This window comes from Dromaius novaehollandiae, chromosome 2 (genome assembly GCF_036370855.1).
Source record: "Dromaius novaehollandiae isolate bDroNov1 chromosome 2, bDroNov1.hap1, whole genome shotgun sequence".
In the NCBI taxonomy this organism is placed as follows: Eukaryota; Metazoa; Chordata; class Aves; order Casuariiformes; family Dromaiidae; genus Dromaius; species Dromaius novaehollandiae.
Window position 1 is genome coordinate 122,862,935 of NC_088099.1, and position 24,682 is coordinate 122,887,616.

Consider the following 24,682-nt stretch of genomic DNA (forward strand, 5'->3'; position numbering starts at 1 on the left):
TTGGGGGGGGGGGAGGGAAAAGGAACAGACTTGTAACCATAACTCAGCTGGACTTGTATCTAAGAAATCAGATGCAATGGATTGGCTCCCTCACCGAACAACTGCTTTTCTGTTCCTTTTATTGGTAAGTCCATTTTTAATACAATATTTGTCAACTCTGAGTTTTTGTCAGTTGAATCCTTCTCAGCAGACCACTATACTTCACACCATAAATGACCCCCCCAAAAATCCTGTGAAAATATGCATAAGAAATAAGTCTATGCTTATTTTAAATTGTATTTCTGAAGATTCTACACAAATAATTTAGTTTTTCATTGAACGGTAGCAATTGTTTCTTTTGATTATAATATTCTGAAATCTTTTGATGTTCAATATATGGCCTTCTGTGTTTAATACATGACTTTTCAGGCAAATGTTGTCTATGTGTATTACTTAATGAGTCATTTTATTAATAATAATGTTATCATTTATAAAAATCCTAATAACAAGTTATTACATACCTTGGTTCTATGTCTTTATTCTTTTGCTCAATATAAGGAAGATGAAGAGTAAATATCTTTTTGTAAAATGTATTTAGTAAGACTGCCTCAGGGTTGACCAAATCTTTTTGACCAGGCTTTACTGAAGAGAAAAACATGAAATTTAGTGAAGATTTTATCTGAGTAAAAATGAGGCCTGGGCCCATTACTTCCCATTATAAAGGAGCCTCATCTCATTGTGCATTAGCGTCTGAGCTGCCATGTATTAAGGAAGTGAATATTTCAAATGCGGGAACGAAAGCGTTGTTCTTTGAGTTCGTTTTACTTACTCTAAAAGGGAAGTTGTCTATGGTCAAGCAGAACAGCTGTGCAATGTGTTCCTCAATGCTGGGAAATTACCAGAAAGGACTTAAAAGAACGAGGGAGGCCCTTCTGCTGTTGCATTCTGTTTCATGCATGGATTATTTTTACTCATCTGCGCTGCTCCTCTCAAATAACGTAGAGGTTTAAGACCATGAAGACTGAAAAGAGTAGAATTTATATTATAGTTATTTCTGTCATGGATTTTGATTTACACAGAATGTTAGTAAGTGTAAATGTTTGTTAACTTCTTGTTCCTGACATCGCTAGCAATATTTGTAGTCAGGAAAAAAGGGTTTGTTGTTATAGAATATGAAATCCTGAGATTTATTTTGAAATGATAACGCATGAATCTAGGTCACAGTTTTGCAGTCAGTAAAGTAGAACTAATCAACATAGGGTGGCTGCCAGACAAATAATGCTAAGGTTTGGCAAAAGTAAGGTATGGTTCGGACGAGTTTCTGCTTGTTTAATGCAGCACACTGGTCTCTGCTGAGATTGGCATGTTGTGCGTCACACTAACAGTTCTGGATTTTTATATAACATTAGTGACTACTAGTTTTATTCAGTTACTCGGTGATGCATACTCCTGATGTTTTGAAAGTCAGAGTAAAGCTGATTGTATTGTATTTAATATCTGTCCATTCAAAAGACATTTTACTCCTTAATCTTCTCTTGTCAACACTGGAGCAATTCTCATTTCAGTTTATTATTGTTACAACCGTGAGTGACTCAGAATGCATGTTCGGTCAGGAAAAAGAGAGGTATTGAAAACTGCAACTATATTTTGATGAGTATCATTTTTTTTTTAACTTTTACTAGCTAGAGGAATCAACTGTTGTTTCTCTAATGTGTTTTTCTGCATAACAGTGTTCATGGTAGCTTGTACAATCTCATAGCATCTTTTAGTGCTTTATAGAAAGGTGATGAACAAGGCATAGAGATTAAATACACCATGAATTATGAATACAATTTTATTGCATTCTAAGGAACAGCCTTGATTTTGGGCTTAATTATTCTTTCACGAAAATCATCTGCCTGGTGCATCTGGTTAGTATATTGCTAATAAGCTGTATGAAATAAAATTGCTGTGGAAGTATAGATATTTTAGTACACTTTCCAAAAATGAAGTCTTAACCTACCAGAGATTGTGCTCTGAAACTATTAATTTTCTATGTGTATTTCACCATTGGTGAGACTGATTCTGCAGCCCTCGCCCATGTGGCTTCAAAGGTGTTATTCTCATGAGTAAGAGAGTTCTGTTTGTGGCACTTGCACAGACATGTTTTATAGAAATAACCTGTTTGATCAGGTATGACTCTTGTCTTGACGGCTGTCAGGTGACAGTTAATAATTTTAAATTCACCACATCTTTTATATGCACTTTCATCTGGCTATTTTTTCCCATGTGTTATCTACACTTTTTTTTGGTTGTTTTTTTCCTAGTTGCTAGGCTATGGTTACACCTCCTACTCATAATTTGGTTGGACATAAAAATATTAAGAATCCAAATCCTCTCCTTGCATATGCATACAAAATACCTATCAGAATGTAGCCAGGAAACTGCAGGCTCTTCTGCAAAGGAAGAGTTTAGTTGTAGGAACAGAAACCAAAGTAATTCATCATCCAAGAATTATCACCCAAAATTAGGTTCTTAAGTCTGTAGTTACATTCCTAAATAAAAAAATGACCTAAGCAAATGTACATTTACAGCTAGAGCATTCTAAGCCTTATTAGATTTCTTTATTTAGGAAACTTAGCATGACTAACTTGAAAAACTCCAATTTGGATGGCAATGGTTTACACCCTCTATTGAAATTACTTTTCTGTTCATTTTTCTAATGGTTAAGCTCTGCTACTACATTGAAATTCGTTATTCCTGTATGATGTGTCCTATGTTATTTAGCTCAGCAGAGCAGAAACAATCTCAGTGAAAGCTTTTCCCAACGTGGTCAGTTATTTTAATAAACATGTTTTAAAACACATAAAACTTTGGAATTTTTTCTTCTGACTGACATGAGCATCGTATCTTTCATTTACTTCCGTGGAAATGGGAATAGGTTCTCTATCCCAGGTGCAATGCAAAATATTGACTGTTGTTGCTAATATGAGAAGCTAGAAACACCTGACTTTTGCAGATTTAGCAAATAAATAGCCAGAAAAATCATCCTGCATAATTTCCCCTTAAAATTGTAAGAAACACATTCATTAATGGAATGCAGAAAATGAAAAGCATAGGTAAAAATGTACTCTTGTTTTGATTTAAAAGTTACCAAATAGCTTCTTTTTAAAATATGACGTTGTGTCTTATGTTTCAGCCCTGCTTCTCATTATTTCATATGGACTAATTTATCATTTTTTAAGGAGGTGCAGAATGCATAAAGAGAAGGGTTCATTATTTCAACCCATCGCTAGTCAGAGTTTTGGCTGAGTAAGGTGTGCAGGTCCCAAAATGCTGACACAACCAGAGCCCCCATGATGACTAATATAATATGTGTAAGTTCTCAGCCCTCCTCCCCTCAAGGTCAATAACAATACTGCTTTTGACTTCAAAGAGAAAGGATCAGATGCAATATGAATAATGCTGGGAAGATGTTAAAGGCGTGCTCAGTCATCTAGATATGAGCAGGTGGAGGAGGGAGGATTCCCTAATTGCATATAATATTGCTTGGCAGTCAATTAATGATTAGTTAATTTTTGTTTGCAAATTGCTTTGAAGATGCAAAGAACCATTCACATCCTATGGGCCTAATCTGGTTCCCAGTTACATCAGAACTATTGTTTTAACTATGTTTAATCACTGATTCTATGGAGAATACTACATGTAAATGCTCAGACACTAGTTTAGAAGGGAAATTTGTTTATTATCTTCAAATATGCCAGAATTAGGTGCTAGGAGATAGACCATAAAATGTTCTTCTCTACTAGAAATAGTACTAGAAATACAGGGTTTACAAGGTAGTAGATATTTGAAATTCACAGCTGGAGGGAGAGGGGAGAGCTTTTTGTTTTCTGCTGATGCTAGAGAAGAACATTAGTTGGGGCGGTAGAGGAAACCCTGTCCCTGGCCATGTTAGACAGATGTCTCTCCAGAATTGTTTAAGTTTAGCTGGTAAACTGGATGGCCTCTTCTGGAGTTTGTCTGCCCCATTTTCTATGATATAGCAGTAACTGAGATAGATCTACTGAATGCAGACATACAATTCATCAGATCAACATTCTCGAGTAGTATAACAAATAGTACTGAGGACTCTGGATACAAAACCATCAAAATTTCTTTAAAGATCTCCCATTAGCAACATGTAGCAGGAGGATTTTTCCTTAGCTGGTAGGGGAAAAATGTGGAAAAACTGGGCCTTAATTTATGATTCTCAGCAATACTGATGAACAAATTCCTAGCATTCCCATTAGAGGTGTTGATGTAAAATGAACATCCTTCATTGAAAGCAGAGTTTCCCACTGGTCATCAGTAAAGGTTGAAATCAAGTTTTATGAATATTCCTATCCTAAAGAATAGAATTCAAAATTCTTTACAGGTGTGATTCTTATTTCACAGGAGTACTACTACTTTCTCAACACAGTAGTTCAGTCATGCTTATTAACTGTGAGAGTGACATGGCCAGAAGTGAGCTATTAGTTTCACCGTTAAATATTAGAATAGGCCATAGAATGCAGACAGTAGGTAAGATTCACTAGCATTGCATTTGGAGGCATATAGCATACTTTTCTGGGTCAACACAATTGCGTGCATGCCAGAAGGGATTTAAGGCTTAGGGTGGAGAGGATTTCGCTGTACTTGCCCAAGGAGGCTCTGCTGTGCTGGTGGGATCAACTGATAAAAGATGCTGAATCAATGCAATTTCTGGTTGTCTTCATCACTCAGCCTCCCTTGCGAGAGAGTAATCTGCACATTCTGCTCTCCTATGTTTCCCCAATCTCCAAGCTGGATCGTAAAAGGAGAGGCTTGAGGTCCCACTGAAGCAAAATAACTCCCCGGTTGAAATGGAGTCTGATTTTGCAGAGATGAGTCATGACTGCACATGAGCTTGAACCCTGTTCTGCAGCTGAAGATTTACATAGTCACCAACATATGCACTCAGATTAAAAGCCATAATGATGCTTTTAGCATAGCCTGAACATGTCTGTTTTCTGTCCAAAGGCCTAATATGAGTTTGTAATGATTTTCTCGTGGAATACTCTTCTTAATGATTTATGTCAATAACTTGCTCAAAGAAACAAGAAAAAAAAAGTTATTGCAGGAATAGTCTTGTACCTTTCAAGATAATGCATACACTCAAGATACTACATCCACAGTCTAAACTCCCTCATTCACTAGTTAATTAGAGCAGCCCTTGCCGACTGAGATCTCAGTGAATTTTGTTGGGAAAAACAGATCATCAGAGAAATGGTTTTGTAAATGACAGACAGTGGACATCTTATGGCATGTAAGTAAATGAGGGAAAGGCAGGAAGAGAGAAGGAGTTGAAGCTGCTGTTCATGAACCTGTTGTATGGAAAGAGATTGTTTTAACCTGAAGTGGAAGAAAGTCTGTGCCCATCTTCCAGCCTTGCTAAAGCAACTACGTAATAAATTTGAAGTGTGGAAAGTCCCATAAGACAATTTATCACAGAAAAATTATTGTCACAGAATTTATTCAGGTAACATCTGAAGTAAAATCCATCAGAGAAAACATGTCAGGCAAATCAGTGTGAGTCACTGAACAGTACTGTGAAATGACAGGGATGTGTAAAACTGATAACTACGGCTGTTAGCCACCATTGGTGAGAAAGGAGAAACTGCAATACTTTCTGGGTCACCTAGATATTTTGTGCCTTTCAATGATGAATGAGGCAAACACTGAGTCCTGCAAATCTCATATCTTTCAGCCTTTATTGTCTGAAGTGGGTAAAGGCAGGTCATAAACCCCAAAGTGATGCTATGAAGTTATGATACATTCACCAAGTTACTTTATCTTCACACATTTTTTAGAAATAAGGTTAATGAAACTGTGCTTTCTTTTAAATTGCAGTAGTCAAGAAACTGATGATTCTCCATTATTTTAATTTTAAAGTCATTACACATTGCATCTGATCTGGCAACATTTATTTACCTAAGTCTTTGCTTGCACAGTTAGACCTCAAAAAAAAAAGCCCACTGAACTCCAAGAAAATCTGTCTAGTGGCTGCAGTTGACTTTCCATCATACATTTAATCTCTCTGACCTCAGTGGGAAGTTACAGGAGAATGTTTTTATTCCTTTTGCTTAAACCATATATTGAAGTATTTTGAAATACTCCAGGTCTACTGCAACTTTCTAAATAAACCTCTACAAATAAAGCAATACTTCTTGTTTAGTTTCCTAGACATACCTTTCTGTTTTAACAAAACTTGCAATCACTTCTCTCTTCAGCTGAATCAGCTGAGACTCTACAACCTAAAAATCTGTGTGAAAGATGTTTTTTATGCAGATATAACATGAAATTTGCACATGCTCTCAAATTCAAGGTGCCTTGAAAGACAGAATTAATTTTGAAGGAATTAACTTTCAAGGAATTAAACAGTGATAGACATGGGGGGGGGGGGGGAAATGGCACAATATTATTTATGGAAATCCTGCAATTACAGCCTAGTTAGGCTGTTGCAATGAAATTGAGGAAAAAATGCTCTTCCAGTCCTGTAATATAGCAATGTGTGGCATCTGGGTTTTGCTTACTGCATCTTGCCTTGCATTTTTATATGCCAATCTCTTATTGTTCTTGCAGGTACTCTTGGATTTCAGCACAGGATTTCATGTAGAGGTAATTAAAAAATCCTTAGAAACTGATTTTCTGATAAAATGAAATGTAACCATATAAAAATGAAATGGAAAATACTGAACTAGGACATTTTTTAACTTGATGGTTCAAAACATATTTAAATATTAAATAGTTTCAGGTAATAACCTGCTCATCCTCTCAAGAGAAGTTCGCCAGAACCTCAACAAATATCTAATACTCAGGAATAATTTAAAAGTATTTGTGTACAGACTCAGGCTTGGGCCTGAGACTCATGTAAAAAAACATGGTCTATAAAAATCTCTTTCCTACTTCTTAATGTTGGAAATTCTAAATGTCTATATAAACTTAAAATGTATTGTGGTTGCTGGTCATAGTGACACTGAGACTCTATGTCAAAGGTAAAAGAATGGGATGAAAATGGAGTGGCAAGATGGAAAACCTTCAGAAGACAAAAACGTGAATGGATCAAATTTGCTGCTGCTTGTAGGGAAGGAGAAGATAATTCTAAGAGGAATCCAATTGCCAAAGTAAGTAGAAAGCAAAGTAGAAGTGTTGTTCACCGACAAGGAAGCATTTTGTAAAGACAGGCTGATAAAGTGGGGAGATTTGCAAGTATATTTGCTTAGAGTAGTCAAAGCAAGGAATATAGAACAGAAGCAAGAGGATAGAATATTTCCAGCTCAGCTGAGACACTCTCATAGGATGAACCCATGTAGTTGCTGAGGAGTGACCAAAGGCTTCCTGGAATTTTCAGATCTGTCCACTTTCTGGAAAGCTCCAACACATGCTCTGTTTATGTGCAGCCACTGCATATTAGTTCTTTGTATTTTAATTTTCTCTTTCACTCTGAGAAACCCCTGAGCACACACTCCAGGATGGTGCTTGATTCCTGTGAGGCAATGGAGCACACTGGATGTCCTCCTATCCTTTCCCCACAGCTGTATCCCTACGGAAGTCCAGTCACAGTGTAAGATTCTTGGAAGTTTCTCTCCCATAACCTCTCCACTTCACTGCTGGAAGACTTAAAAGAAATATTCAGGGGAGATGTAGCAGTAGATTGACTGGTTTGTGGCATGGCCTTCAATTGGTTCTGCCAATATCCTTGTGATATGTGGTTGGGAGAGAAACTGAAAACTATATAGAATTCCTTAAGGACAATAATAATAGGGGAAAAAAAAAGAAAAAAAGAAAAACTTGCAGATGTTCTAAGTGAGCTGGCATAAACTATTATTATCTATTATTGTAGATCCGGTCAGACTGTGAAGAAAACAATCCAATCACATACAGCATCTCTGGAGTTGGAATCGATCGTGCCCCCTACGGAATATTTGTTGTTAACCCAAGAACAGGAGAAATTAATATAACATCAATAGTGGATAGGGAAGTGACCCCAGTATTTGTTGTAAGTATTATCTTTTTTTTTTCTTTATAATGATGGCTGCAAGAAGCAGGGCAGGACAGGGGAGCAGAATTAGACAAATGCTCTAATTCATTTGTTTCAGACTGTTGCTTTGTTTCCTTCATTTTTGGTTTAAAATGAGTAAATCTCTTTATTTAGATACGTTGCTTTGCTAAGCACTCAGTGACGGGTGCAGATTTGGAACCGCCTCTTGAACTTCGAGTCAGAGTTCTGGACATAAATGATAACCCTCCTATATTCGCACAATCTGTATTTACAGGATCTGTTGAAGAATGCAGTATGGACAGTAAGTAACTATTTCATGCCTATTACAGTGTAGTATAGTCGGGGGGGGGGGGGGGGGGCCTGCCAGAATAGTTAATACAAACCTGGGGTGTTCATTCTACTTCCTCTTAGGCAATGACATACGTTTCCCAGAGCTACTGCAGGAGAGAGATGTTTCTCAGCGTGCCATTGGAGCAGGGGTCCAAGCTTGTTGCCTAAAATTAGGCAGTGATGTATTCTTCCCCTCTTTCTCCCACACACAAATGCTTAATGCTCCAGTTCCTAACCCCATCATCATGCAAATTCTTTTAGATCTGAAAACTTAACATAAATTGGTTCATGTCTTCTCATTAAAAATATATATATATATTTCCTGTGGTGATATATAAAATATGCTTTTTTCCCATTTTTCCTAATTCAAGCATTTTTATTTGTAGCCTGAATACTGTGGTTGCAGTAGAATATTACTAAAAAACCCTTACTGAAACCACTAAAATGGTTCTTACCACCAAAAGCATTGCAATTGGCACTAGGCATGTAACACTGAGGTCAGTAAGGAAATGGTGGAGGAGAGCTCATATCCTGAATAGAAAGGCAGGGAACCGCCCTGACATACTGCTGCAAACTCATCCTGCCATGCACACACATGAAAACAGGTGGTCCCCTTGCAGCCCTACCTCCCGGAATTCCCCATCTAATACTGCAAAGATTTCTCACGTAAGTATCTACAGGCTCAGAACTTAATGTTTTTACATAGCGCCTATGGTGACTTAAAGAGGTTCAGTAGAAATCTGCATTACTCCACCCGGCCTTAACTTGTAATGCATTTTGAAGTCATTAAAGTTCAGTCATAACCAGCATTACAAACATAAACCTTTTTTTTCTTTGTAGATGTTATTGAAAAGATAGAATCCTGTCATTTTGATGCACTAGGAATTTATCATTGTCTTGAAGAGTCATTTACAGGAACAAAACAGATTTTCTGATTTTTTTTATTATTATTATTATTCTTAGACACACTGGTGATGAAAATAATTGCAACAGATGCAGATGAACCTAATCACTTGAATTCTAAAATTGCCTTCAAGATAGAGAGTCAGGAACCTTCAGGTCCACCAATGTTCATTATGAATAAATATACTGGAGAACTTCATCTAGCAAATTACCTTGACAGAGAGGTAAAATTTCCTTTTGCAAAATTAAATAACGTGATGTTTTGATGGCAGGCATGCTGTGAGAATTACAAAAATAAAATAGAAAGAAGGGAGTGTTTTTTTCTTTTTTTTTTAATGAAGTGTTTTTTTTCTATATGTTACAATAAAATGTCTCAGGGAAATTAATGAACTTGGAAATAATATCAAGATGTAACTATTTACAATGTCTAAGATGTACAGATCAGTGTAATGCACTGATTTCTCTTTCTGTGATAGCAACATGGCAGCTACACTCTTGTTGTGAAGGCATCAGACCGGGATGGAGCTGCAGATGGAATTTCATCTCTTTGTAGCTGTAATGTTAAAGTTATTGATGTCAATGACAACTTCCCAACTCTTGCACAAAGCTCTGTAAGTTTTTAATATCAAAATCAACATCACTGTTTTAAAACCCTGTTCAAAGATCCAGTAGATAACAAAGCCCTTACTAACCTGTTGAGCACTTTCGCATTTGAATGCTCCACTATATTAAAGGGATTGTTTCCTTGAAGCATGCTCAAAATCATATCTATAGTTTGCACACACAATTCTGATTACAAACACTTAGATTATTTTTGTATTCCGAGAACTCAAATCCTGTCATTCGTGTGTCCACACCTGTGCAATGTGGCCCATTTATGAAGATTAACCCATCTTTATTCAGTCTTTTCTTACAAAAAGTACAAATCCAGTTCCTTTAAGCTGCATCTACAAACATATGAGGCAACACAGCTCTTCACATCTGTGACCAGGATCATAATTTACACAGAACACACAATTATTCTTAAATTGGTATTATCTGTGGATGGGATGTCATTCAAAAGAGTCCCTGCAGTTAGCTGTGTTTTCTTAACATTCTGTATTTTAGTGTTTGTTAACAGGTATTTTTCTGTTATTCCAGTTTTCAGCAAGTATTTCAGAAAATTCACTTAGCTCAGAACTGCTACGGATACAAGCTCTGGATGCTGATGAAGAGTTTACAGATAACTGGTTAGCAGAGTTTTTCTTTATATCTGGTAATGAAGATAACTGCTTTGAAATTGTTACAGATCCAGCTACAAATCAAGGAATCCTTAGAGTAATTAAGGTATGGATAAATATTGTGATTCAACTGTTTAAATAATCATCTTAAAATAATTTAAATTATTAAAAATAATTTTAAAATGATCAACAAAAGTACTGTGATGCAACCATTTAAAACAGCATATTTGATAAAATTAAAATCCAGGAAATTGTATTGATTTTCTATTTGTCTGTGTTTAATCTTTTAGGAACTGAATTATGAACACATCCAAAGTCACACACTGAGTATTGGTGTCAGAAACCGAGCTGCCTTCCACCACTCTGTTGCATCTCAGTACCAAGTTGTTGGAACACCTCTCATAGTAGAAGTAAAAAATGTTATTGAACTACCAAGATTTCATCCACCTTCAATTAGCTTTTCTATATCAGAAAGTACAAGAGAGAGTCACGTTGTTGGAACATACACAGCCATTGATGAGGACACTGGGACTATCGCATCTAATGTCATGTAAGGCTGTATTTTCTCTGCTTAACTCCCCAGATTTAATAATTGTTTTAACTGAGATTTCAGTCAGATGAGAAAAAGGTATTCTCTGTTCCAGCCAAGGAAGTAGAAAATGAGGTTATGAAAGATACTTTAAAAACTACAGAAAAATTGCTAATACAATAGCAATAGAAAAATATACTCTTCCATACCTTTTCATGCTATGATTGTTTTTGCTAGCTGACCATATTTTTCTTAGGCTCATGCACATGAGAAAGGAGATGACGTTTTTCTAATAGGCTTAAGTAAATCAGAACAAAATATTTTTAACCTTTTTCATAAATTTTGAAAGGTTTTGTTACAAATAGTGAATTTGTTGGTAATTTTAAAGAAGGAAGCAGAAAATCCGAGTAGTAGCCAATTTTGAGTAATTAGCCTAGATGAGCTCACTACCAACTCATTTTATACTTGAAAAATGATTTGGCAATTATTTTTGCTGAAATTGATGATAGTTGATTAATGGACCATTATTTGTTCCTTAATATATATAGAAACAAATACATCAGTTTTACAAAGCTTCAAAAAGTTTTCATAAGACAGTGAAAAATATTAGCAAATACAGCTTTAGAATATCATAGGAGGAGCTGTGGATTTAGCTACTGACATTAGCAAAGGTTCTAGTGAAGGTTTAAAGGGTCAAGCCCTATTTTACTTTTAGACTATGATATCACTTTCAAAATATAATTCTATACAGTTGCTTTATTCTTAATTATTATTCTGGTGTGCATAATTATTATTCTGCTGTGCATCTTCTGAAGTCTGCAGGAATTTTTCTTGAACAGGCAAAAGGCAATAAGGTTTATAGCAGAGCAAGAAAAATGTTCCAAAGTGACAAATATTATTTACAAAATGAGTACGTAGTAGAACACTATAGTGTATGGAGTCAATGTTAACTGGACTAATTTATTCTATCCAAATAATTGGGTCTGCATGATTTGAGCTGTTTCATATTAATAATTCTGAGTATTTTTAATTCACCAAATACAGATATAGTATAGGACGTGATCCAGGTGCCTGGTTCAAAATCAATCCAAACAGTGGTGAAATCACACTGAACAAAGTTATTGACCGGGAATCATCCTATGTAGTCAATGGGGAATACAGAGCAGAGGTCTGGGCTATTACTAGAGGTAAGAAAATAGATTAACTTTTTTTGAAACAAAACTGTCTTAGTTCAGATTTCTCTATTTTTCCCCCTTTTCTAGTTTTCCCATCTGAACTGCATTGTTTATGATATCTATATTCCCTCTGGATTACAAGAACTTTCTTTTTACAGGGTCTCCTCGACATACTGCTACTGGTACCATTGTGCTTTTAGTACAAGACGTCAATGATAATTGTCCAACTACTAATACAGAAATAAAGAAAGTATGCATGCATTCTCCATCAGTGATTATCACAGCAAAGGATATGGATAGCAATCAGTATGGCCCTCCCTTTACTTTCAGCATACATGGTGAACCTCAAACTACGTGGATTATCAGATCAATAAATGGTAAATTAAATATATTTTAATACTACAGAGTAAATCATAGCAATGAACTCATTTAAAATAATCAATTAGGATAACCTTCTAATAACAACAACAAAAAAACAGTTACTAGGATTTATACTAACCTCACTTAAATATGATTTTACACTCATATAGATCTGAGGAATAAAATGGAATTGTTCTGTATTTGTACTTATATATTAATCATATTAGAATCGTTGGATGCATTTTGTCTAGTTTTCATCTTTTAAAGGAAACTAAGCATATGCTGATAAAAATAGAGCAGCAAAACTTTATTTTACTAGAGAGTAACTATAATAAGCCTTGGTCTAAAGCTAACAAGGTAATTAAACAGGAATAATTTGATATTTTTTTCTTTATATATTATCTAAAAAAATCTAAGCATGTGACAAAACTCTCAAATTTATTTATTAGAGTAAAAATGTCCACTAAGTTCTTAGTCTGAAGAGCTTTCCTTTTATGAGAGAAGGATATAAAAATGTTAAATAAAGATTACAGCTTTTATAATTTATGTACTTGCTTGTAATTCTAAGAAAAAAGGTTTAGCCTTTGCCTAGTGGAGCTTTTCTAATTCACTTTGGTAAGACTTAGTTAACTAAATGAATTAATCAAATCTCATACATTACTAAATGTCAGAAGTTGCATAACTTACTGTACGCATAGAAGATCAGATTACATGGTAACTATTGCAATTATAATTACTCTTGCATGTCCCATTTGTCCTAAACAGATGCAAATATGTAACTTTAAATATTTTAAAACTATGGAGAAACCTTTTGAAAAAAACATAAACATGCAATCATGTAACATAGCTAACATAGCTATCATGTAACCCCCCTGTGAGAGAAAAGGAAATGTGTGCAACTTGCAATTTTAATGTTCCCTACTGTGGGGAATAAAAATCAGGAAATGCTGCCATAGACATAAAAATGTGCATATGCCCCTTCATATTTCTCAGGTTAAAAACTGATGACTAAACTGATCTGGCTCAGGTTTTCCAAAACATAAAAAACAGCATAGACCAAGACTATAAATTTCAGCCTTATGGCTGAAACTTACTTCTAGTAACTGAAGATCTTAAAATCAGAAGACTAACTCTTCATTCTACACTATGAACATTATTCACAAAAACTAGACTTGTACAGTATTTAAAGTTAATACCTTAATCTAAATAACTCTTTCCTGTTTTCTCCCAAAGCTTCCTCTGCAGAACTAGTGGGTCAGAACATTGGCTTTTTTGTGTACAACATCTATGTCAACATTAAAGATAACCAAGGCCGAAGCTGCCCACAACCACATATGATTCCTCTGCAAGCTTGTCGGTGTGATAGTCGCAATTACTGCACCAGTGGGGCCACGAAAATAATTATCATTGGTGGCAGTGCTGGTGGTGGTGGCGGTGGTGGTGGTGGTGGCGGTGGTGGTGGTGGTGGTGGTGGTGGTGGCGGTGGTGGTGGTGGTGGCGGCCAGGGAGGGCAAACAGGAGAAGGAACAGACCAACAGGGCAACACTGGTGAGAGTGGAAATGATATTGACACTGTTACAACTGACAGAAGTGACACTGAGGACAATTACAATGGTGGATACAGTAGAGATTATGATGATGGAATTACTGGAGACAGTGGTCAAGGTTATGACGGAGAAGGAGATTATGGCAGAGACTTTCAGTCTTCTACCACACTTAGCGGTGCTGCCATTGGCCTGATGTTTCTTGGTGGATTAATATTTGTTTGTAAGTATAAAATCAGGAAAACTATTTTATTAAATTTCTAAAATATATATTTTTTTACTCTTTTAAAATAAGTAATCTTGTTGGTTTGTTAAACTGGGACTCCCATAGGCACTTTGCAGAGTAAGAAATGCTTTTTAAATTTTAAGAATATATATGCATATATATAAGGTATATATTTTATACATACATATATATTATATATCTAATAATACACACACTTCATTCAGAAACAATTATTTCCTTCCTAAGACTTAGAGCTTTCCTCCTAAACTGTTATCTAGTTCTCATAAGAATCAGTGATAATTCAGGCAGGGTCAAAAGTTTAGTAGAAGACTCAGAAGATTCTGAGCCAGAGCTACACTACTGACTTTACAACCTACATGTAGCAATTTGCTGTACTTCAGCTGCATTACTTAAAAGAAGTGGGCAATTATCAGCTCCAAGTCAAGTACAAAAAGAAATAAAAAGAACAAGATTACTTTGAAGTCAAAGGCAGACTTCAATGGTACAAAAATAAAGCTTTTTAAATCTTAAATCTTTCAGCAGCTTCTGTCAACTATTACATCACTTAAAAATGAGTAGGGTTTGTGATAACAGGATCAGAACAGATCATCCATTCTCATGTCCCATTATTTCTCTAGAAATACAGCTTTCAGGGAGAATGAGTCAAGTCAGATTTTATGCTGAGCACTGGTGTATGCAGCATATAAACTTCAGCAATTACTTTCCAGACCAGCACAATCAGACATGATCGTTTGTCTTTCATGACTAGGGCAAGCAGCCACCAAGATCTGCCCAATGCAGAAATACTGACCACAACAACCAGAGGAACATGTTTTCTCTCTTAACTTGAGAGGTTTTTTCTTTTTTTTTCTTTTTTCTTTTTTTTTTTTTTTTTTGTCTTTGATTTAAGAGAAGCAGCAAAGACAAAATTTTGAAGCTGGAAAAAAAAAAGAGGAAGAAGCTGCATATTTTCAAGCTGTTTTGTTTCTTCTTCCCAGTTCGGTGAATATACAGGACAGAACACCTTTTGGCCTTTGGCAATCTGTTCTCCCAGTCAGTAGCTTCTAGAGTAAATACGTTCTTAGTTTTGCAGTGTGAGGAAGCACTTTGTACACTTCATAGCCTTTCCTCCTTTCTCTTCAGTTCACTATGAGTTTCAGATGCTCTGGCCTCTGCACTCTCTTGTAGGCAACTCTCTCTCTACACTCACTCTGCAGTGATACTAGGTTACTAGGAGTATAAAGCCTGCCAGAATGAATATCTCAACTCCTTCCTAAAATGAACAATGATTTTGATGTCAGCACTTAAATTATTCAGCAATTCCAAGCACTGGATTCTTGAAAGAACTAAGCACAATACAGCACACTAAGAAACCTGACTCACTTTATTTAATCATTTGTTAAAACTGTGGTTTGGGGTTTGATGCTATTGTTTTTCACATCAAATATATATGATGTAAAAAATGCAACTGGATCCTAAACCAAAGATGACTGTAGCCAGATGAAAATCTTTCCATTGATTCTCACAAGTTTACTATCATTAACATGTATTTCTTTTCATTTTACAATAAGTAAAGAGAAAAATGTATGCTTATATATCAAGAACAAATATCACTGAATGTTACATATAGCAGGACTGCTTCTGTTTGTTTCATTTTCATACATCTGCAACTTAAATTCATCCAGCTGAGATAAATCAAAGTCTGTTCCTGGCTGTATAGGCATACATTTGAAGTTACAGACCTACTCCACCCCACTTTTGCTCTGCTGCAACTAAAGGCAGACATTATTCCAATTATCCAAATGTCTACTTTTTCAAAAGCAACTAATGATTCTGAAAGCCAGACTTGTAGGCTGCTTGGTTTGAAACATTTTAAGACATATTTTTGAAAGTTCTTGAGTACCTACTCTCTGGGAAAAAACAGCTATTCCTGTGAAGAAGAGATGAGTTAAATCCGTTTCCTGTTTCTTTCCTGTTAAGTGATTCCAATTTTGATGTCAATGAGTGATTGTTGTGGCTGTGGACCTGGAGCTGCAGGTGGAGTTGGGACTGGATTTGAACCTGTACCTGAATGCACAGAAGGGGCAATTCATCCATGGGGAATAGAAGGTGCACAGCCTGAAGACAGGGTCAGTACATCCCATGTTTCTAAATCCCACATTCATTTATATCTACAGTATAGACTGCATCTTGTCTAGAAGCAAGACGATTGTAGCACTGTGCCATTTCTAAAAGAAGCTTGGCATTGTCTAGCAATGCCAAGCATGTATGAAAGGTGATTCTTAATTAGCATTTGCAGATGGAGTTTATGTGTTTTAAGTTGCAGTGCTCAGTTTGGCCCAACAGTTTGGTGTTACTGTTCCCTGAGCTGAGATGCAGTAACTAGCAAGCTTTTTCAACTCAAGACAGGACAAGATAACACAAACCATCTTCACTGATCACTTTTACGTTGACTATGAAACAGACTTGGGTGGAGTCTTCTTACGGGGTGGTCATCAACAGCTGACCATAGCAATAGTTAATGGTTAGTGGTAATTCCTTAACAGTTTTGGTCTTCATGTGGGAATTTCAAAGTTCAATGTTCAAGGAGTCAAAATGTTTTCTTCCAGGATGTCTCACACATTCTTGCCCCAACAACAGCTGCTGGAGGTGAATTTGGTGAACCCTCTGGTAAGCAGATCCTAAGACTTTCTTTGTTCACTATAATAAAGCTCTCTTTCAGCACTTAATGTCTTCTGGTTCATGGAGTATTTCAGTTTCTAAGCTAGAACCCAAGCCTTCCGATCTTATCTGTGTGGATAGTCAAACTGAGGTTAGTTGGACTTCCTGGCTTGAGTAATGGATCTGAGGTTTGAACCTCAAGTATGGACAGATTCATCTCTGCAAACTGCATTTATTTTGAAATATTTGCCAAGGCTTTCAAATCTCAGGCAGTTTTACTTTATTGTTCCAGCTAGTAAATTAAGGTTCTTTCCAAGACACCAGTTTAAGCAGAAATCAATCTCAAGGCCAGAATAACAAAAATTTTCTTTCATAACTCAGTGATGAAAGGTTCAGTTCTTTCCAGTTTCCAAGCTCTGCTTAGCACAAGGGAGAACAAGGAGCCAGGTGATTACTCTCCAGTTCTGCACCGCCCTAGACAGAGAGCTGGCACACACCATAATACATTTATGCTCCTGATATAAGGTCCTGCCAGGAATTCAGTGGCCATAGAAATGGCCACAGTGCCACTTTCTCTTTTCCCCATTCATTACACCACAACAGGAAGTAAGGATGTTGGCTCAGAATCCATTTTCACTAAGCTTATGACAGAAAGAAATGTCACACTGCAAGACAATTTCTCTGATGATTTCTGTTTAAGCACAAATGTTCTTATGCTTAAGATAAAATCAAAAGATAACAAAACATTTGGTGCATAAATGTGAATTAAAAGTCTTTGTTGTCAGGGAAGTTATGCTGGCATAACAAACTGAAAAGTTTAAGACTGATATCTGTGATTTATTTTATTTCCACTTTTATCTCTACTGGTATGGCGAGAGCCTCTGGTTCAAATTCTGTTAGCTGAGAATAACAAGGTTAAATGAGAAAAAGTGATAGAATCTGGCCAAGAGTTCTTAATACAATCATATTCAAGACTACTGTATGCAATTATTATATTATACATTGATATTTAAGACCACTCATCCATTATTATCATATACGAAAAATTCTGGAGAAGATAAAATCCTGTGAGTATAATTTTATAATTTATTGTAAAGGATATTTTCATTCTGTATTACAAAAACTGGAGGCTATTGTGATCAGCTACTGTTCCCCAAATTCCCCGGCTTCTTAACAACTGGGAAATGTGAAACGGATTACAAGGCTGTTTCTTTTGCTGAAGAGTTTAAGGCAAGACTCTCAACCTCCGTGTGATCATAAGTATACATTTCTGTATTTGCATAAACATCCATAAGCATTATCTCATGTTCTAATACAAATCCCATGACAGCATATAACCAGACAGAGGAATCTCCCCAGCCAATGACACAAGTGAATTGTTGATTTTCTAAAGCATATATGCAAATGCATGCCTAGCCTCATGCATAAAATCAATTAAATCTCTACGAACACTCACTTGATTTTTGTTGCAGTTTCAATGTTTAGCACATGTGTGTGAATATGTGACCAAAATTAGTCTAAAATAGTTTCAGAAGCTCAATGGGGTCATTATATTATTCATAAAAACAACCAGAAAATTCTTTAAATATCACAGAATATAGGAGGGATTTTTTTTTTCCATTTTCAGAAATATATACAAACACATATGGAGGAGGAGGAGGAGTAGCTTCTGGTGTTGAAGACACTACAGCAGTTGGCTATGGTACTGGTACTGGTTATGGAACAGCTGGAGGAATTTCTGGAACAGGAGAAGCAAAGGGATCATGTGGAGGAACGATAAAAGAGTATCGAGAAGGAGGGGTGAATATGGCCTTCCTAGACAACTACTTCTCTGAGGTAACTAGCCCATCTTCTCTGTATCATATCTGTGAGCCTACTGGTAGATTATCCTTACCAGGTTACATGGTGAAAATCCAAAATAACTCCACTGAAATTGAAACTTACATGACACAGAATTGGTGTGAGAGACAAAGAGACTGTACTAATGGGGGGGGGAAATGGATATTAATAATACTGCTTTTAAGCTGTTGGCATAATACACTTGATAAACAAAATTGGTAGCAAGTTATTAAAATATTTCAGCTTAATAAGTGACCATCAAAATTGCATTTGTCACCTTTTTCAGTGTATAAATAGACAGTGACGTTGAGAATATTCCTTACTTGAAATTGTTCACAAATGGAACTGTCTAGAGATTGCTTAATGAAGGAATTTTAACTTTCAAGGAATTGTGAATATACGTTCCCTTTCTTCTGTTTTTCCATTGCTCTTTCTGTCCAGAAAAAAAGATGAAAACTGCAAATGACACACAAATATTCAATTTTGTAATTGTCAAAATATTAATTAGCCTTTACATACAAGATAAAAAAAGCTATAGCATTTGCATCATTGATGGATTAATGGGATAAATTTTCATGATTAGCAAGAACTATGAGGCATAAATACTATAATTGCATATGTCATCAAAACATCAATTAATATTTAAGGACCACTGTATTTCAAAATCCAAAAAAGGTGCAGTGGTGGATGGGGCAGAATAGTCTTGAATGTAGATTTCCTCCAGACCGGAATCTCCCTGCCTGGGCTGGGAGCACTGTATATTAATCACCAGCCCAGATCCACCCATCCCAAAATGATCCCTGTCCTGCTCAGAACTGATTCCCCTCTGAGCCTCTTGGGCTTGCCAAACCTTCCCCACTGCACCCTACCCTGAGACCCATTCTTTCCGTCCTGGGCCCTCAGCTGTTCCCCTCACCTCCCAGCTTCGCTCCTCTTCCTACCACTGTGTCCAGATATTGCTGCCCAAAGCTTCCCCTTTCCCTTCCACTCTCTCCCTTTACCCCACAGTCACGCCTGCTATTGACAGCCAGGTACCGCACTATTCCTCGGCTGTCTTGCCAGCTGTACTTATGTTGTCCCCTGGCTCTCCCTCTAGGGCCCTGCTCTGAATTGCAATTTCTGAACCTGAACAAAGGCTTCATTTTATCAGAATCTCCATTTGGAGATCCAGAAGGCAGAAAAGTAGGCCATTTCTACGAAAATTATTGCCCAAATGTTAAACAAAAACTCAAGTCTTTGCAGTGCTTATTTTAAAATAAATTAGAAATGCTAAGTGTTTGCAAAAGCAAGAATAAAAGATCAATAACATTTGAATAGGACTTATTTCAAGGTCATAAAGATGTTTTTGATTTTTCTATCCTTTTACTTGATGTTATTTTTCAAGTCTGATAGGCCTGGCCATGAATAGAGAAACCTCACTAGGGATAGAGTTAAAAACCTGAAGAAAAGTAATTCTCTTCTATTTTTTTTTCCTGCTTTTCCAAACTACAGAAAGCATTTGTGTACGCAGACGAAGATGAAGGTCGTCCAGCAAACGACTGTCTATTAATATATGATCACGAAGGAGTAGGTACGCCTGTTGGCTCTGTGGGTTGCTGCAGTTTTATTGGAGAAGATACAGATGAAACGTATTTGGATACATTAGGACCAAAATTTAAGACCCTGGCAGAGATCTGTCTGGGCAAAGAAATTGAAACTTTTTCTGAGGTTAACCTGCCATGGCCATCTGGTAGCACTACCTTTCCCAACACTGAAAGCGATATAAATCTTCCACCACCTGGAACCACCATCATTGTCAACGGAAGTGCACCAATGCCTCCCCCAGTTGGTACTACAACGATTGTTACAGAAAACACCTATACGTCTGGGTCTACCTTGCAGCCCCCAAGGCCGATGTCTGATCCTTTGCTCCACGGCAATGTGATGGTGACTGAGACCTACACATCCGGCCCACCCTCACTTAGCGTTGACCCTCTGCGCGCCTCAAACGTCGTCGTAACCGAAAGGGTTGTCGGGCCAGCGTCTGCCTCCGACTTGCGTGGCATGCTAGATATCCCTGATCTCACGGAGGGGTCCAACGTCATCGTCACGGAAAGAGTGATCGCGCCCAACTCGCGGCTCCCGACCTCCTTGAGCATTCCTGACCTCGTAGATGGGTCGAACGTGGTGGTGACGGAAAGGGTGATCAGACCGGCCGCCGGGATGCCCGGCAGCTTAATCAACATCCCCGCCGAGCTGTCCAGCGGCCACAACGTGGTGGTCACAGAGAGAGTGGTGTCGGGGGCTGCGATGAGCGGCATGGGTGGAGCTGGCATGGGCGGAGCCGGCATGGGGGGGATGAGTAGCGCAGCCCAAATTTTGAACGCCGACTGCCACCTCAGCCAGCCCATGGGCATGGCCTCCCCAGGCACCTCGCGGCAGAGGGTGACAAAGTACAGCACCATGCAGTACTCCAGCCAGTGAGCCAGCCCCCTGTGGGCCCTTCCTCTGGCCCAAACCACGGCTCACTGTGGCATTCGTTACCCACTGCCAACCGAGGATATTGTTATTATTTATAGCTAGGAAATAACAGCAAAATTTCAGGGATTCTTACTAGAGGAAGATTCTCATGAGGATACCCAGTTTCAAAGTCAAACGCAGAACTTGTTCAGGGATGGGAAAATTCAGGTTAGCTTTAAATATCTTTTTTCTCTTCAAGTAGCAGTAAAAGTGTGCAAACAGATAATTATGTTTTTGGAGAAAGTGCTGATTACCAGACAAAGCAGTGAGAGGGGATCCTTGCACGCATGCAGGGTTAGCATGAATGAACATCACACGAAACAGCATTAAAACATTGTATTGCTGAGTGATCTCCCATAAGAATCAGATTTGGGTTAATGGCTCCTTACTGACAAGACAGGAAAAAAATACAATTAATAATTAGTCAACACATGACTAAGTAAGCACTTTCAAATGCATCATTTTACTTTGCATGAAATTAAATGTGCTTTACAAAATGGTACTTTAAATCATTTCTGCTACCACCAGCAATAGTTATAAATAATAATCACACAAATACAAAATATTTTCATAGCTTTTTCAGTAAAAAGTTCTCAGTAAAACAAGTACTTCATTGGAACTGTCATGTTGTTACTACCACGGTGAAGTTTGACTAGTAATTCACTGCAGCTGGTGCTGTAGAATTGAACCTGTTACCCATGAAGCTGTTTGCCTCATCTTTTCTCCATTACTGTTATTACCATAGCTAAATCTAAAAGGACTGCAATGAAAAACAGATTTTTTTGACAAACTATGGCTATCATATAAGTTTCCAGTGTCTGGGTATATTATAAGGACTATAATATACCATACTGGTTTTATTTTCTAATAGCGGCAAGAAAAGAATGCCTTAGAAGCTTTGTGCTGTGGGGAGGCAATAGCAAATATAATAGTGATATTGGTAGATGAACTCCTTCATGAAAAGAAAAAACTACTTGGGAACGATACAAATTTGCTAACACACAATGCAGAGAATTGTTATTTTATATGTCAGCGTATTTTGCATTGATATTTTGAAGGTTTATTTTAATGTGTTAATTGAAAAAGTCGTGATGATTCTATACTCTTAATTAAATCTGGCATTTATTTTCCAACAAAAACAGCTCTGCTGGACTCTGTTATTCTTGTAATACCTTAACATGCTTTAGAATATGACCTGAAGGAACAAAATACTGAAATACAGTATCTATCTCCTTTTATTTTTGTACTATATGTATAATATACAAACACTGCTGCAGTGTAAATACAATAGAGTTACATGGAGGGATTGACTTTCTTTACTAGATCACAAAATCAGTACATCTTTTCCCTCATGTTAAGAGTTGTTTGTGGACTTCCCACTGGAAGTGGAAATGGAGAAGAAACATCTAGCTCTATATCCAGATTAACTCATTTCAGAAGAACTGCATGACATGTTTCAAAGTCTGACGTCAGAAAAAGGTTTGTTTTTTTTTTAAAGAGGCTCTCAGAAATACCACTAGATCCCCTGTCAAAGACAGTCCGCAGTGCCTTTTGAGGCAATGTTATGGCCATTGACACCAGTTGTCCCCAGAAGTTATTACCAAATCCAAGGCTACCTCAAGAAAGGGTCCTTTCACAGCCTTTCAAGCCTTTTATGAAATAAGAGTGCTAGATAGTCTCCTGGTAATACTGAAGCACTGCTACTTTTTACTTCATCCTGTAGCACCTTGATTATCTTAAGTATCACTTAAATTTTGTTGACTTCAGTAGAATTATTCTCCTCTATAAGTTATATGCCACTGTAAGTATGGTTTCTGGAATCATTCTTTATGGAAGGAAAATAGGTACTAATATACAAAGGTGAATTCTTTTATGTCTGAGTAATACACGCTGAAATTTGGTAAAACGCTGACAAGCTCCTTTTCATTTTACTAACCACCTATCTACATAAAAAAAGCAAATATTTGAAATATTTATGGCTTACTGTATAATTTAGAAAGCCAATGCAATATAGCCAAAGCCCATTAGATTTTTTAATGTAAAAAAATAAAAAGAAGTTTTGTGTAAATATTTTCATAATCATCTTATGCAAATCAGGAATATTTTTCCTTGCTGTGCTTCTGGGTTATAAAAGTAGACTTCAGGACCACATGCTGAATTCTTTGTTACCCTCTTGAACAAGAATGTTGTGTGATGTATGAGTGTTTGAACTAACTCTGATTTCCTGCATGTCTAGAAATAGATAGGGGAACGAATAATATATAAAAAGCATTTTCAAAAGTAGAACTACTTTCATGATACAGGGGTTGTTACTTTTTTAGCTTGTTATTTAATGAAATGTCTTGAAAGATTTCTAGCATTTTTTTAATATTGGTTTCTCACTTGTCAAACAGGAATCACAAGATTATCTCTCAGTGCATTTCCAGTGCATTTGTGAATAATAATTTCAATTGTTTTGTAATTGATACAAACTTTCTTAAAATTGTTTTGTTAGTGAGATAAGTGCATTTTTAGGTTACTACAAATTGCAGAAAAAAATATATCTGAAGATGTGAACAAATATTCAGTTCATTACAAATTCTGTGCAAATTCTTTTTCTAGCTTTATTATTAAAAAGTAGCATATAGTTTAATCCTGACTAACAGATACTAGTTTAGTTTCCTTTTCTTCATTTGTGATTTAGAAGCCCATTTGCTGTTCAGCTTTAATTGTGTTGTTGAATAATGAAGCATGAATGATTTTGAGGACAGAGAGAAGATTTTGAATAGTGATATCAATTCTGCTATAACCGTTCAAGAAAAAAAACTCCTATTAAAGTTTGGACAGCTTGCAACATCAAGTCTATGACTTTCTTTTTTTTACTTGGATTTTGTAGAGTAGGATCCTCCAGTTCTACACCAGCTTATCCAGATCTTTGCAGCATAGACCGTATATTGCCACTGAAGTAAACAGTGCCACAAGCTAAGGATCTCGTTAGATTATTATCTTGGGAGCAGTGTCTAAATTTGAACTGCAGGCTTTTATTCTTTTTACTCAGTCCTGGTTTTGTGCTAATAAATATGTAATAAATACAATTTTAACTACTGTGAGCAGGACCCACTACCTGCAATATGAACAGGCCACACAATTTAAACAAAAACGTACAAGAGTCCATGGTTTTGCTTGAATTAACATAGCTACATAATTCGAATGCTCCTCACTACTGAGTAACCAAATGCATCATTTTCTTTCTATTTAAAACATAATTAATATTACAGTTTTCCTTGTGTTTTCCTAAATAGAAATATTAGAATTTTGCTTGTAATAATTTCTGAATGGCATTGAAACAATAAAATAAGTGATCATTTGGAACATCATGTTTTGAGTAGAATGGCTC

At 36.6% G+C, this 24,682-nt stretch overlaps 1 protein-coding gene across 1 annotated transcript; it reads left to right on the forward strand.

The window, feature by feature from the left end:
* Window positions 1–8: 8 nt before the first annotated feature.
* Window positions 9–24,662, forward strand: LOC112991919 (desmoglein-1-like). The gene is made up of 16 exons (XM_026114740.2): window positions 9–124; window positions 6,601–6,636; window positions 7,014–7,142; window positions 7,862–8,017; window positions 8,174–8,321; window positions 9,314–9,477; window positions 9,730–9,864; window positions 10,394–10,579; window positions 10,764–11,023; window positions 12,047–12,189; window positions 12,336–12,554; window positions 13,771–14,304; window positions 16,288–16,436; window positions 16,917–16,977; window positions 18,596–18,804; window positions 20,299–24,662. The coding sequence occupies exons 1-16, from the start codon at window positions 77–79 to the stop codon at window positions 21,268–21,270; spliced, it is 3,549 nt and encodes a 1,182-aa protein (XP_025970525.2). The 5' UTR covers window positions 9–76; the 3' UTR covers window positions 21,271–24,662.
* The last annotated feature ends 20 nt before the right edge of the window (window positions 24,663–24,682 follow it).

What these genes read in the sequence shown, in the direction of transcription:
- LOC112991919 (XM_026114740.2), top strand. Translation starts at nt 77, where the DNA reads ATGGATTGGCTCCCTCACCGAACAACTGCTTTTCTGTTCCTTTTATTG. An exon ending in TGAAGAATGCAGTATGGACA is followed by an intron (nt 8,322 to 9,313) that starts GTAAGTAACTAT and finishes TATTATTCTTAG; the next exon opens with ACACACTGGTGATGAAAATA. An exon ending in GGTCTGGGCTATTACTAGAG is followed by an intron (nt 12,190 to 12,335) that starts GTAAGAAAATAG and finishes TTCTTTTTACAG; the next exon opens with GGTCTCCTCGACATACTGCT.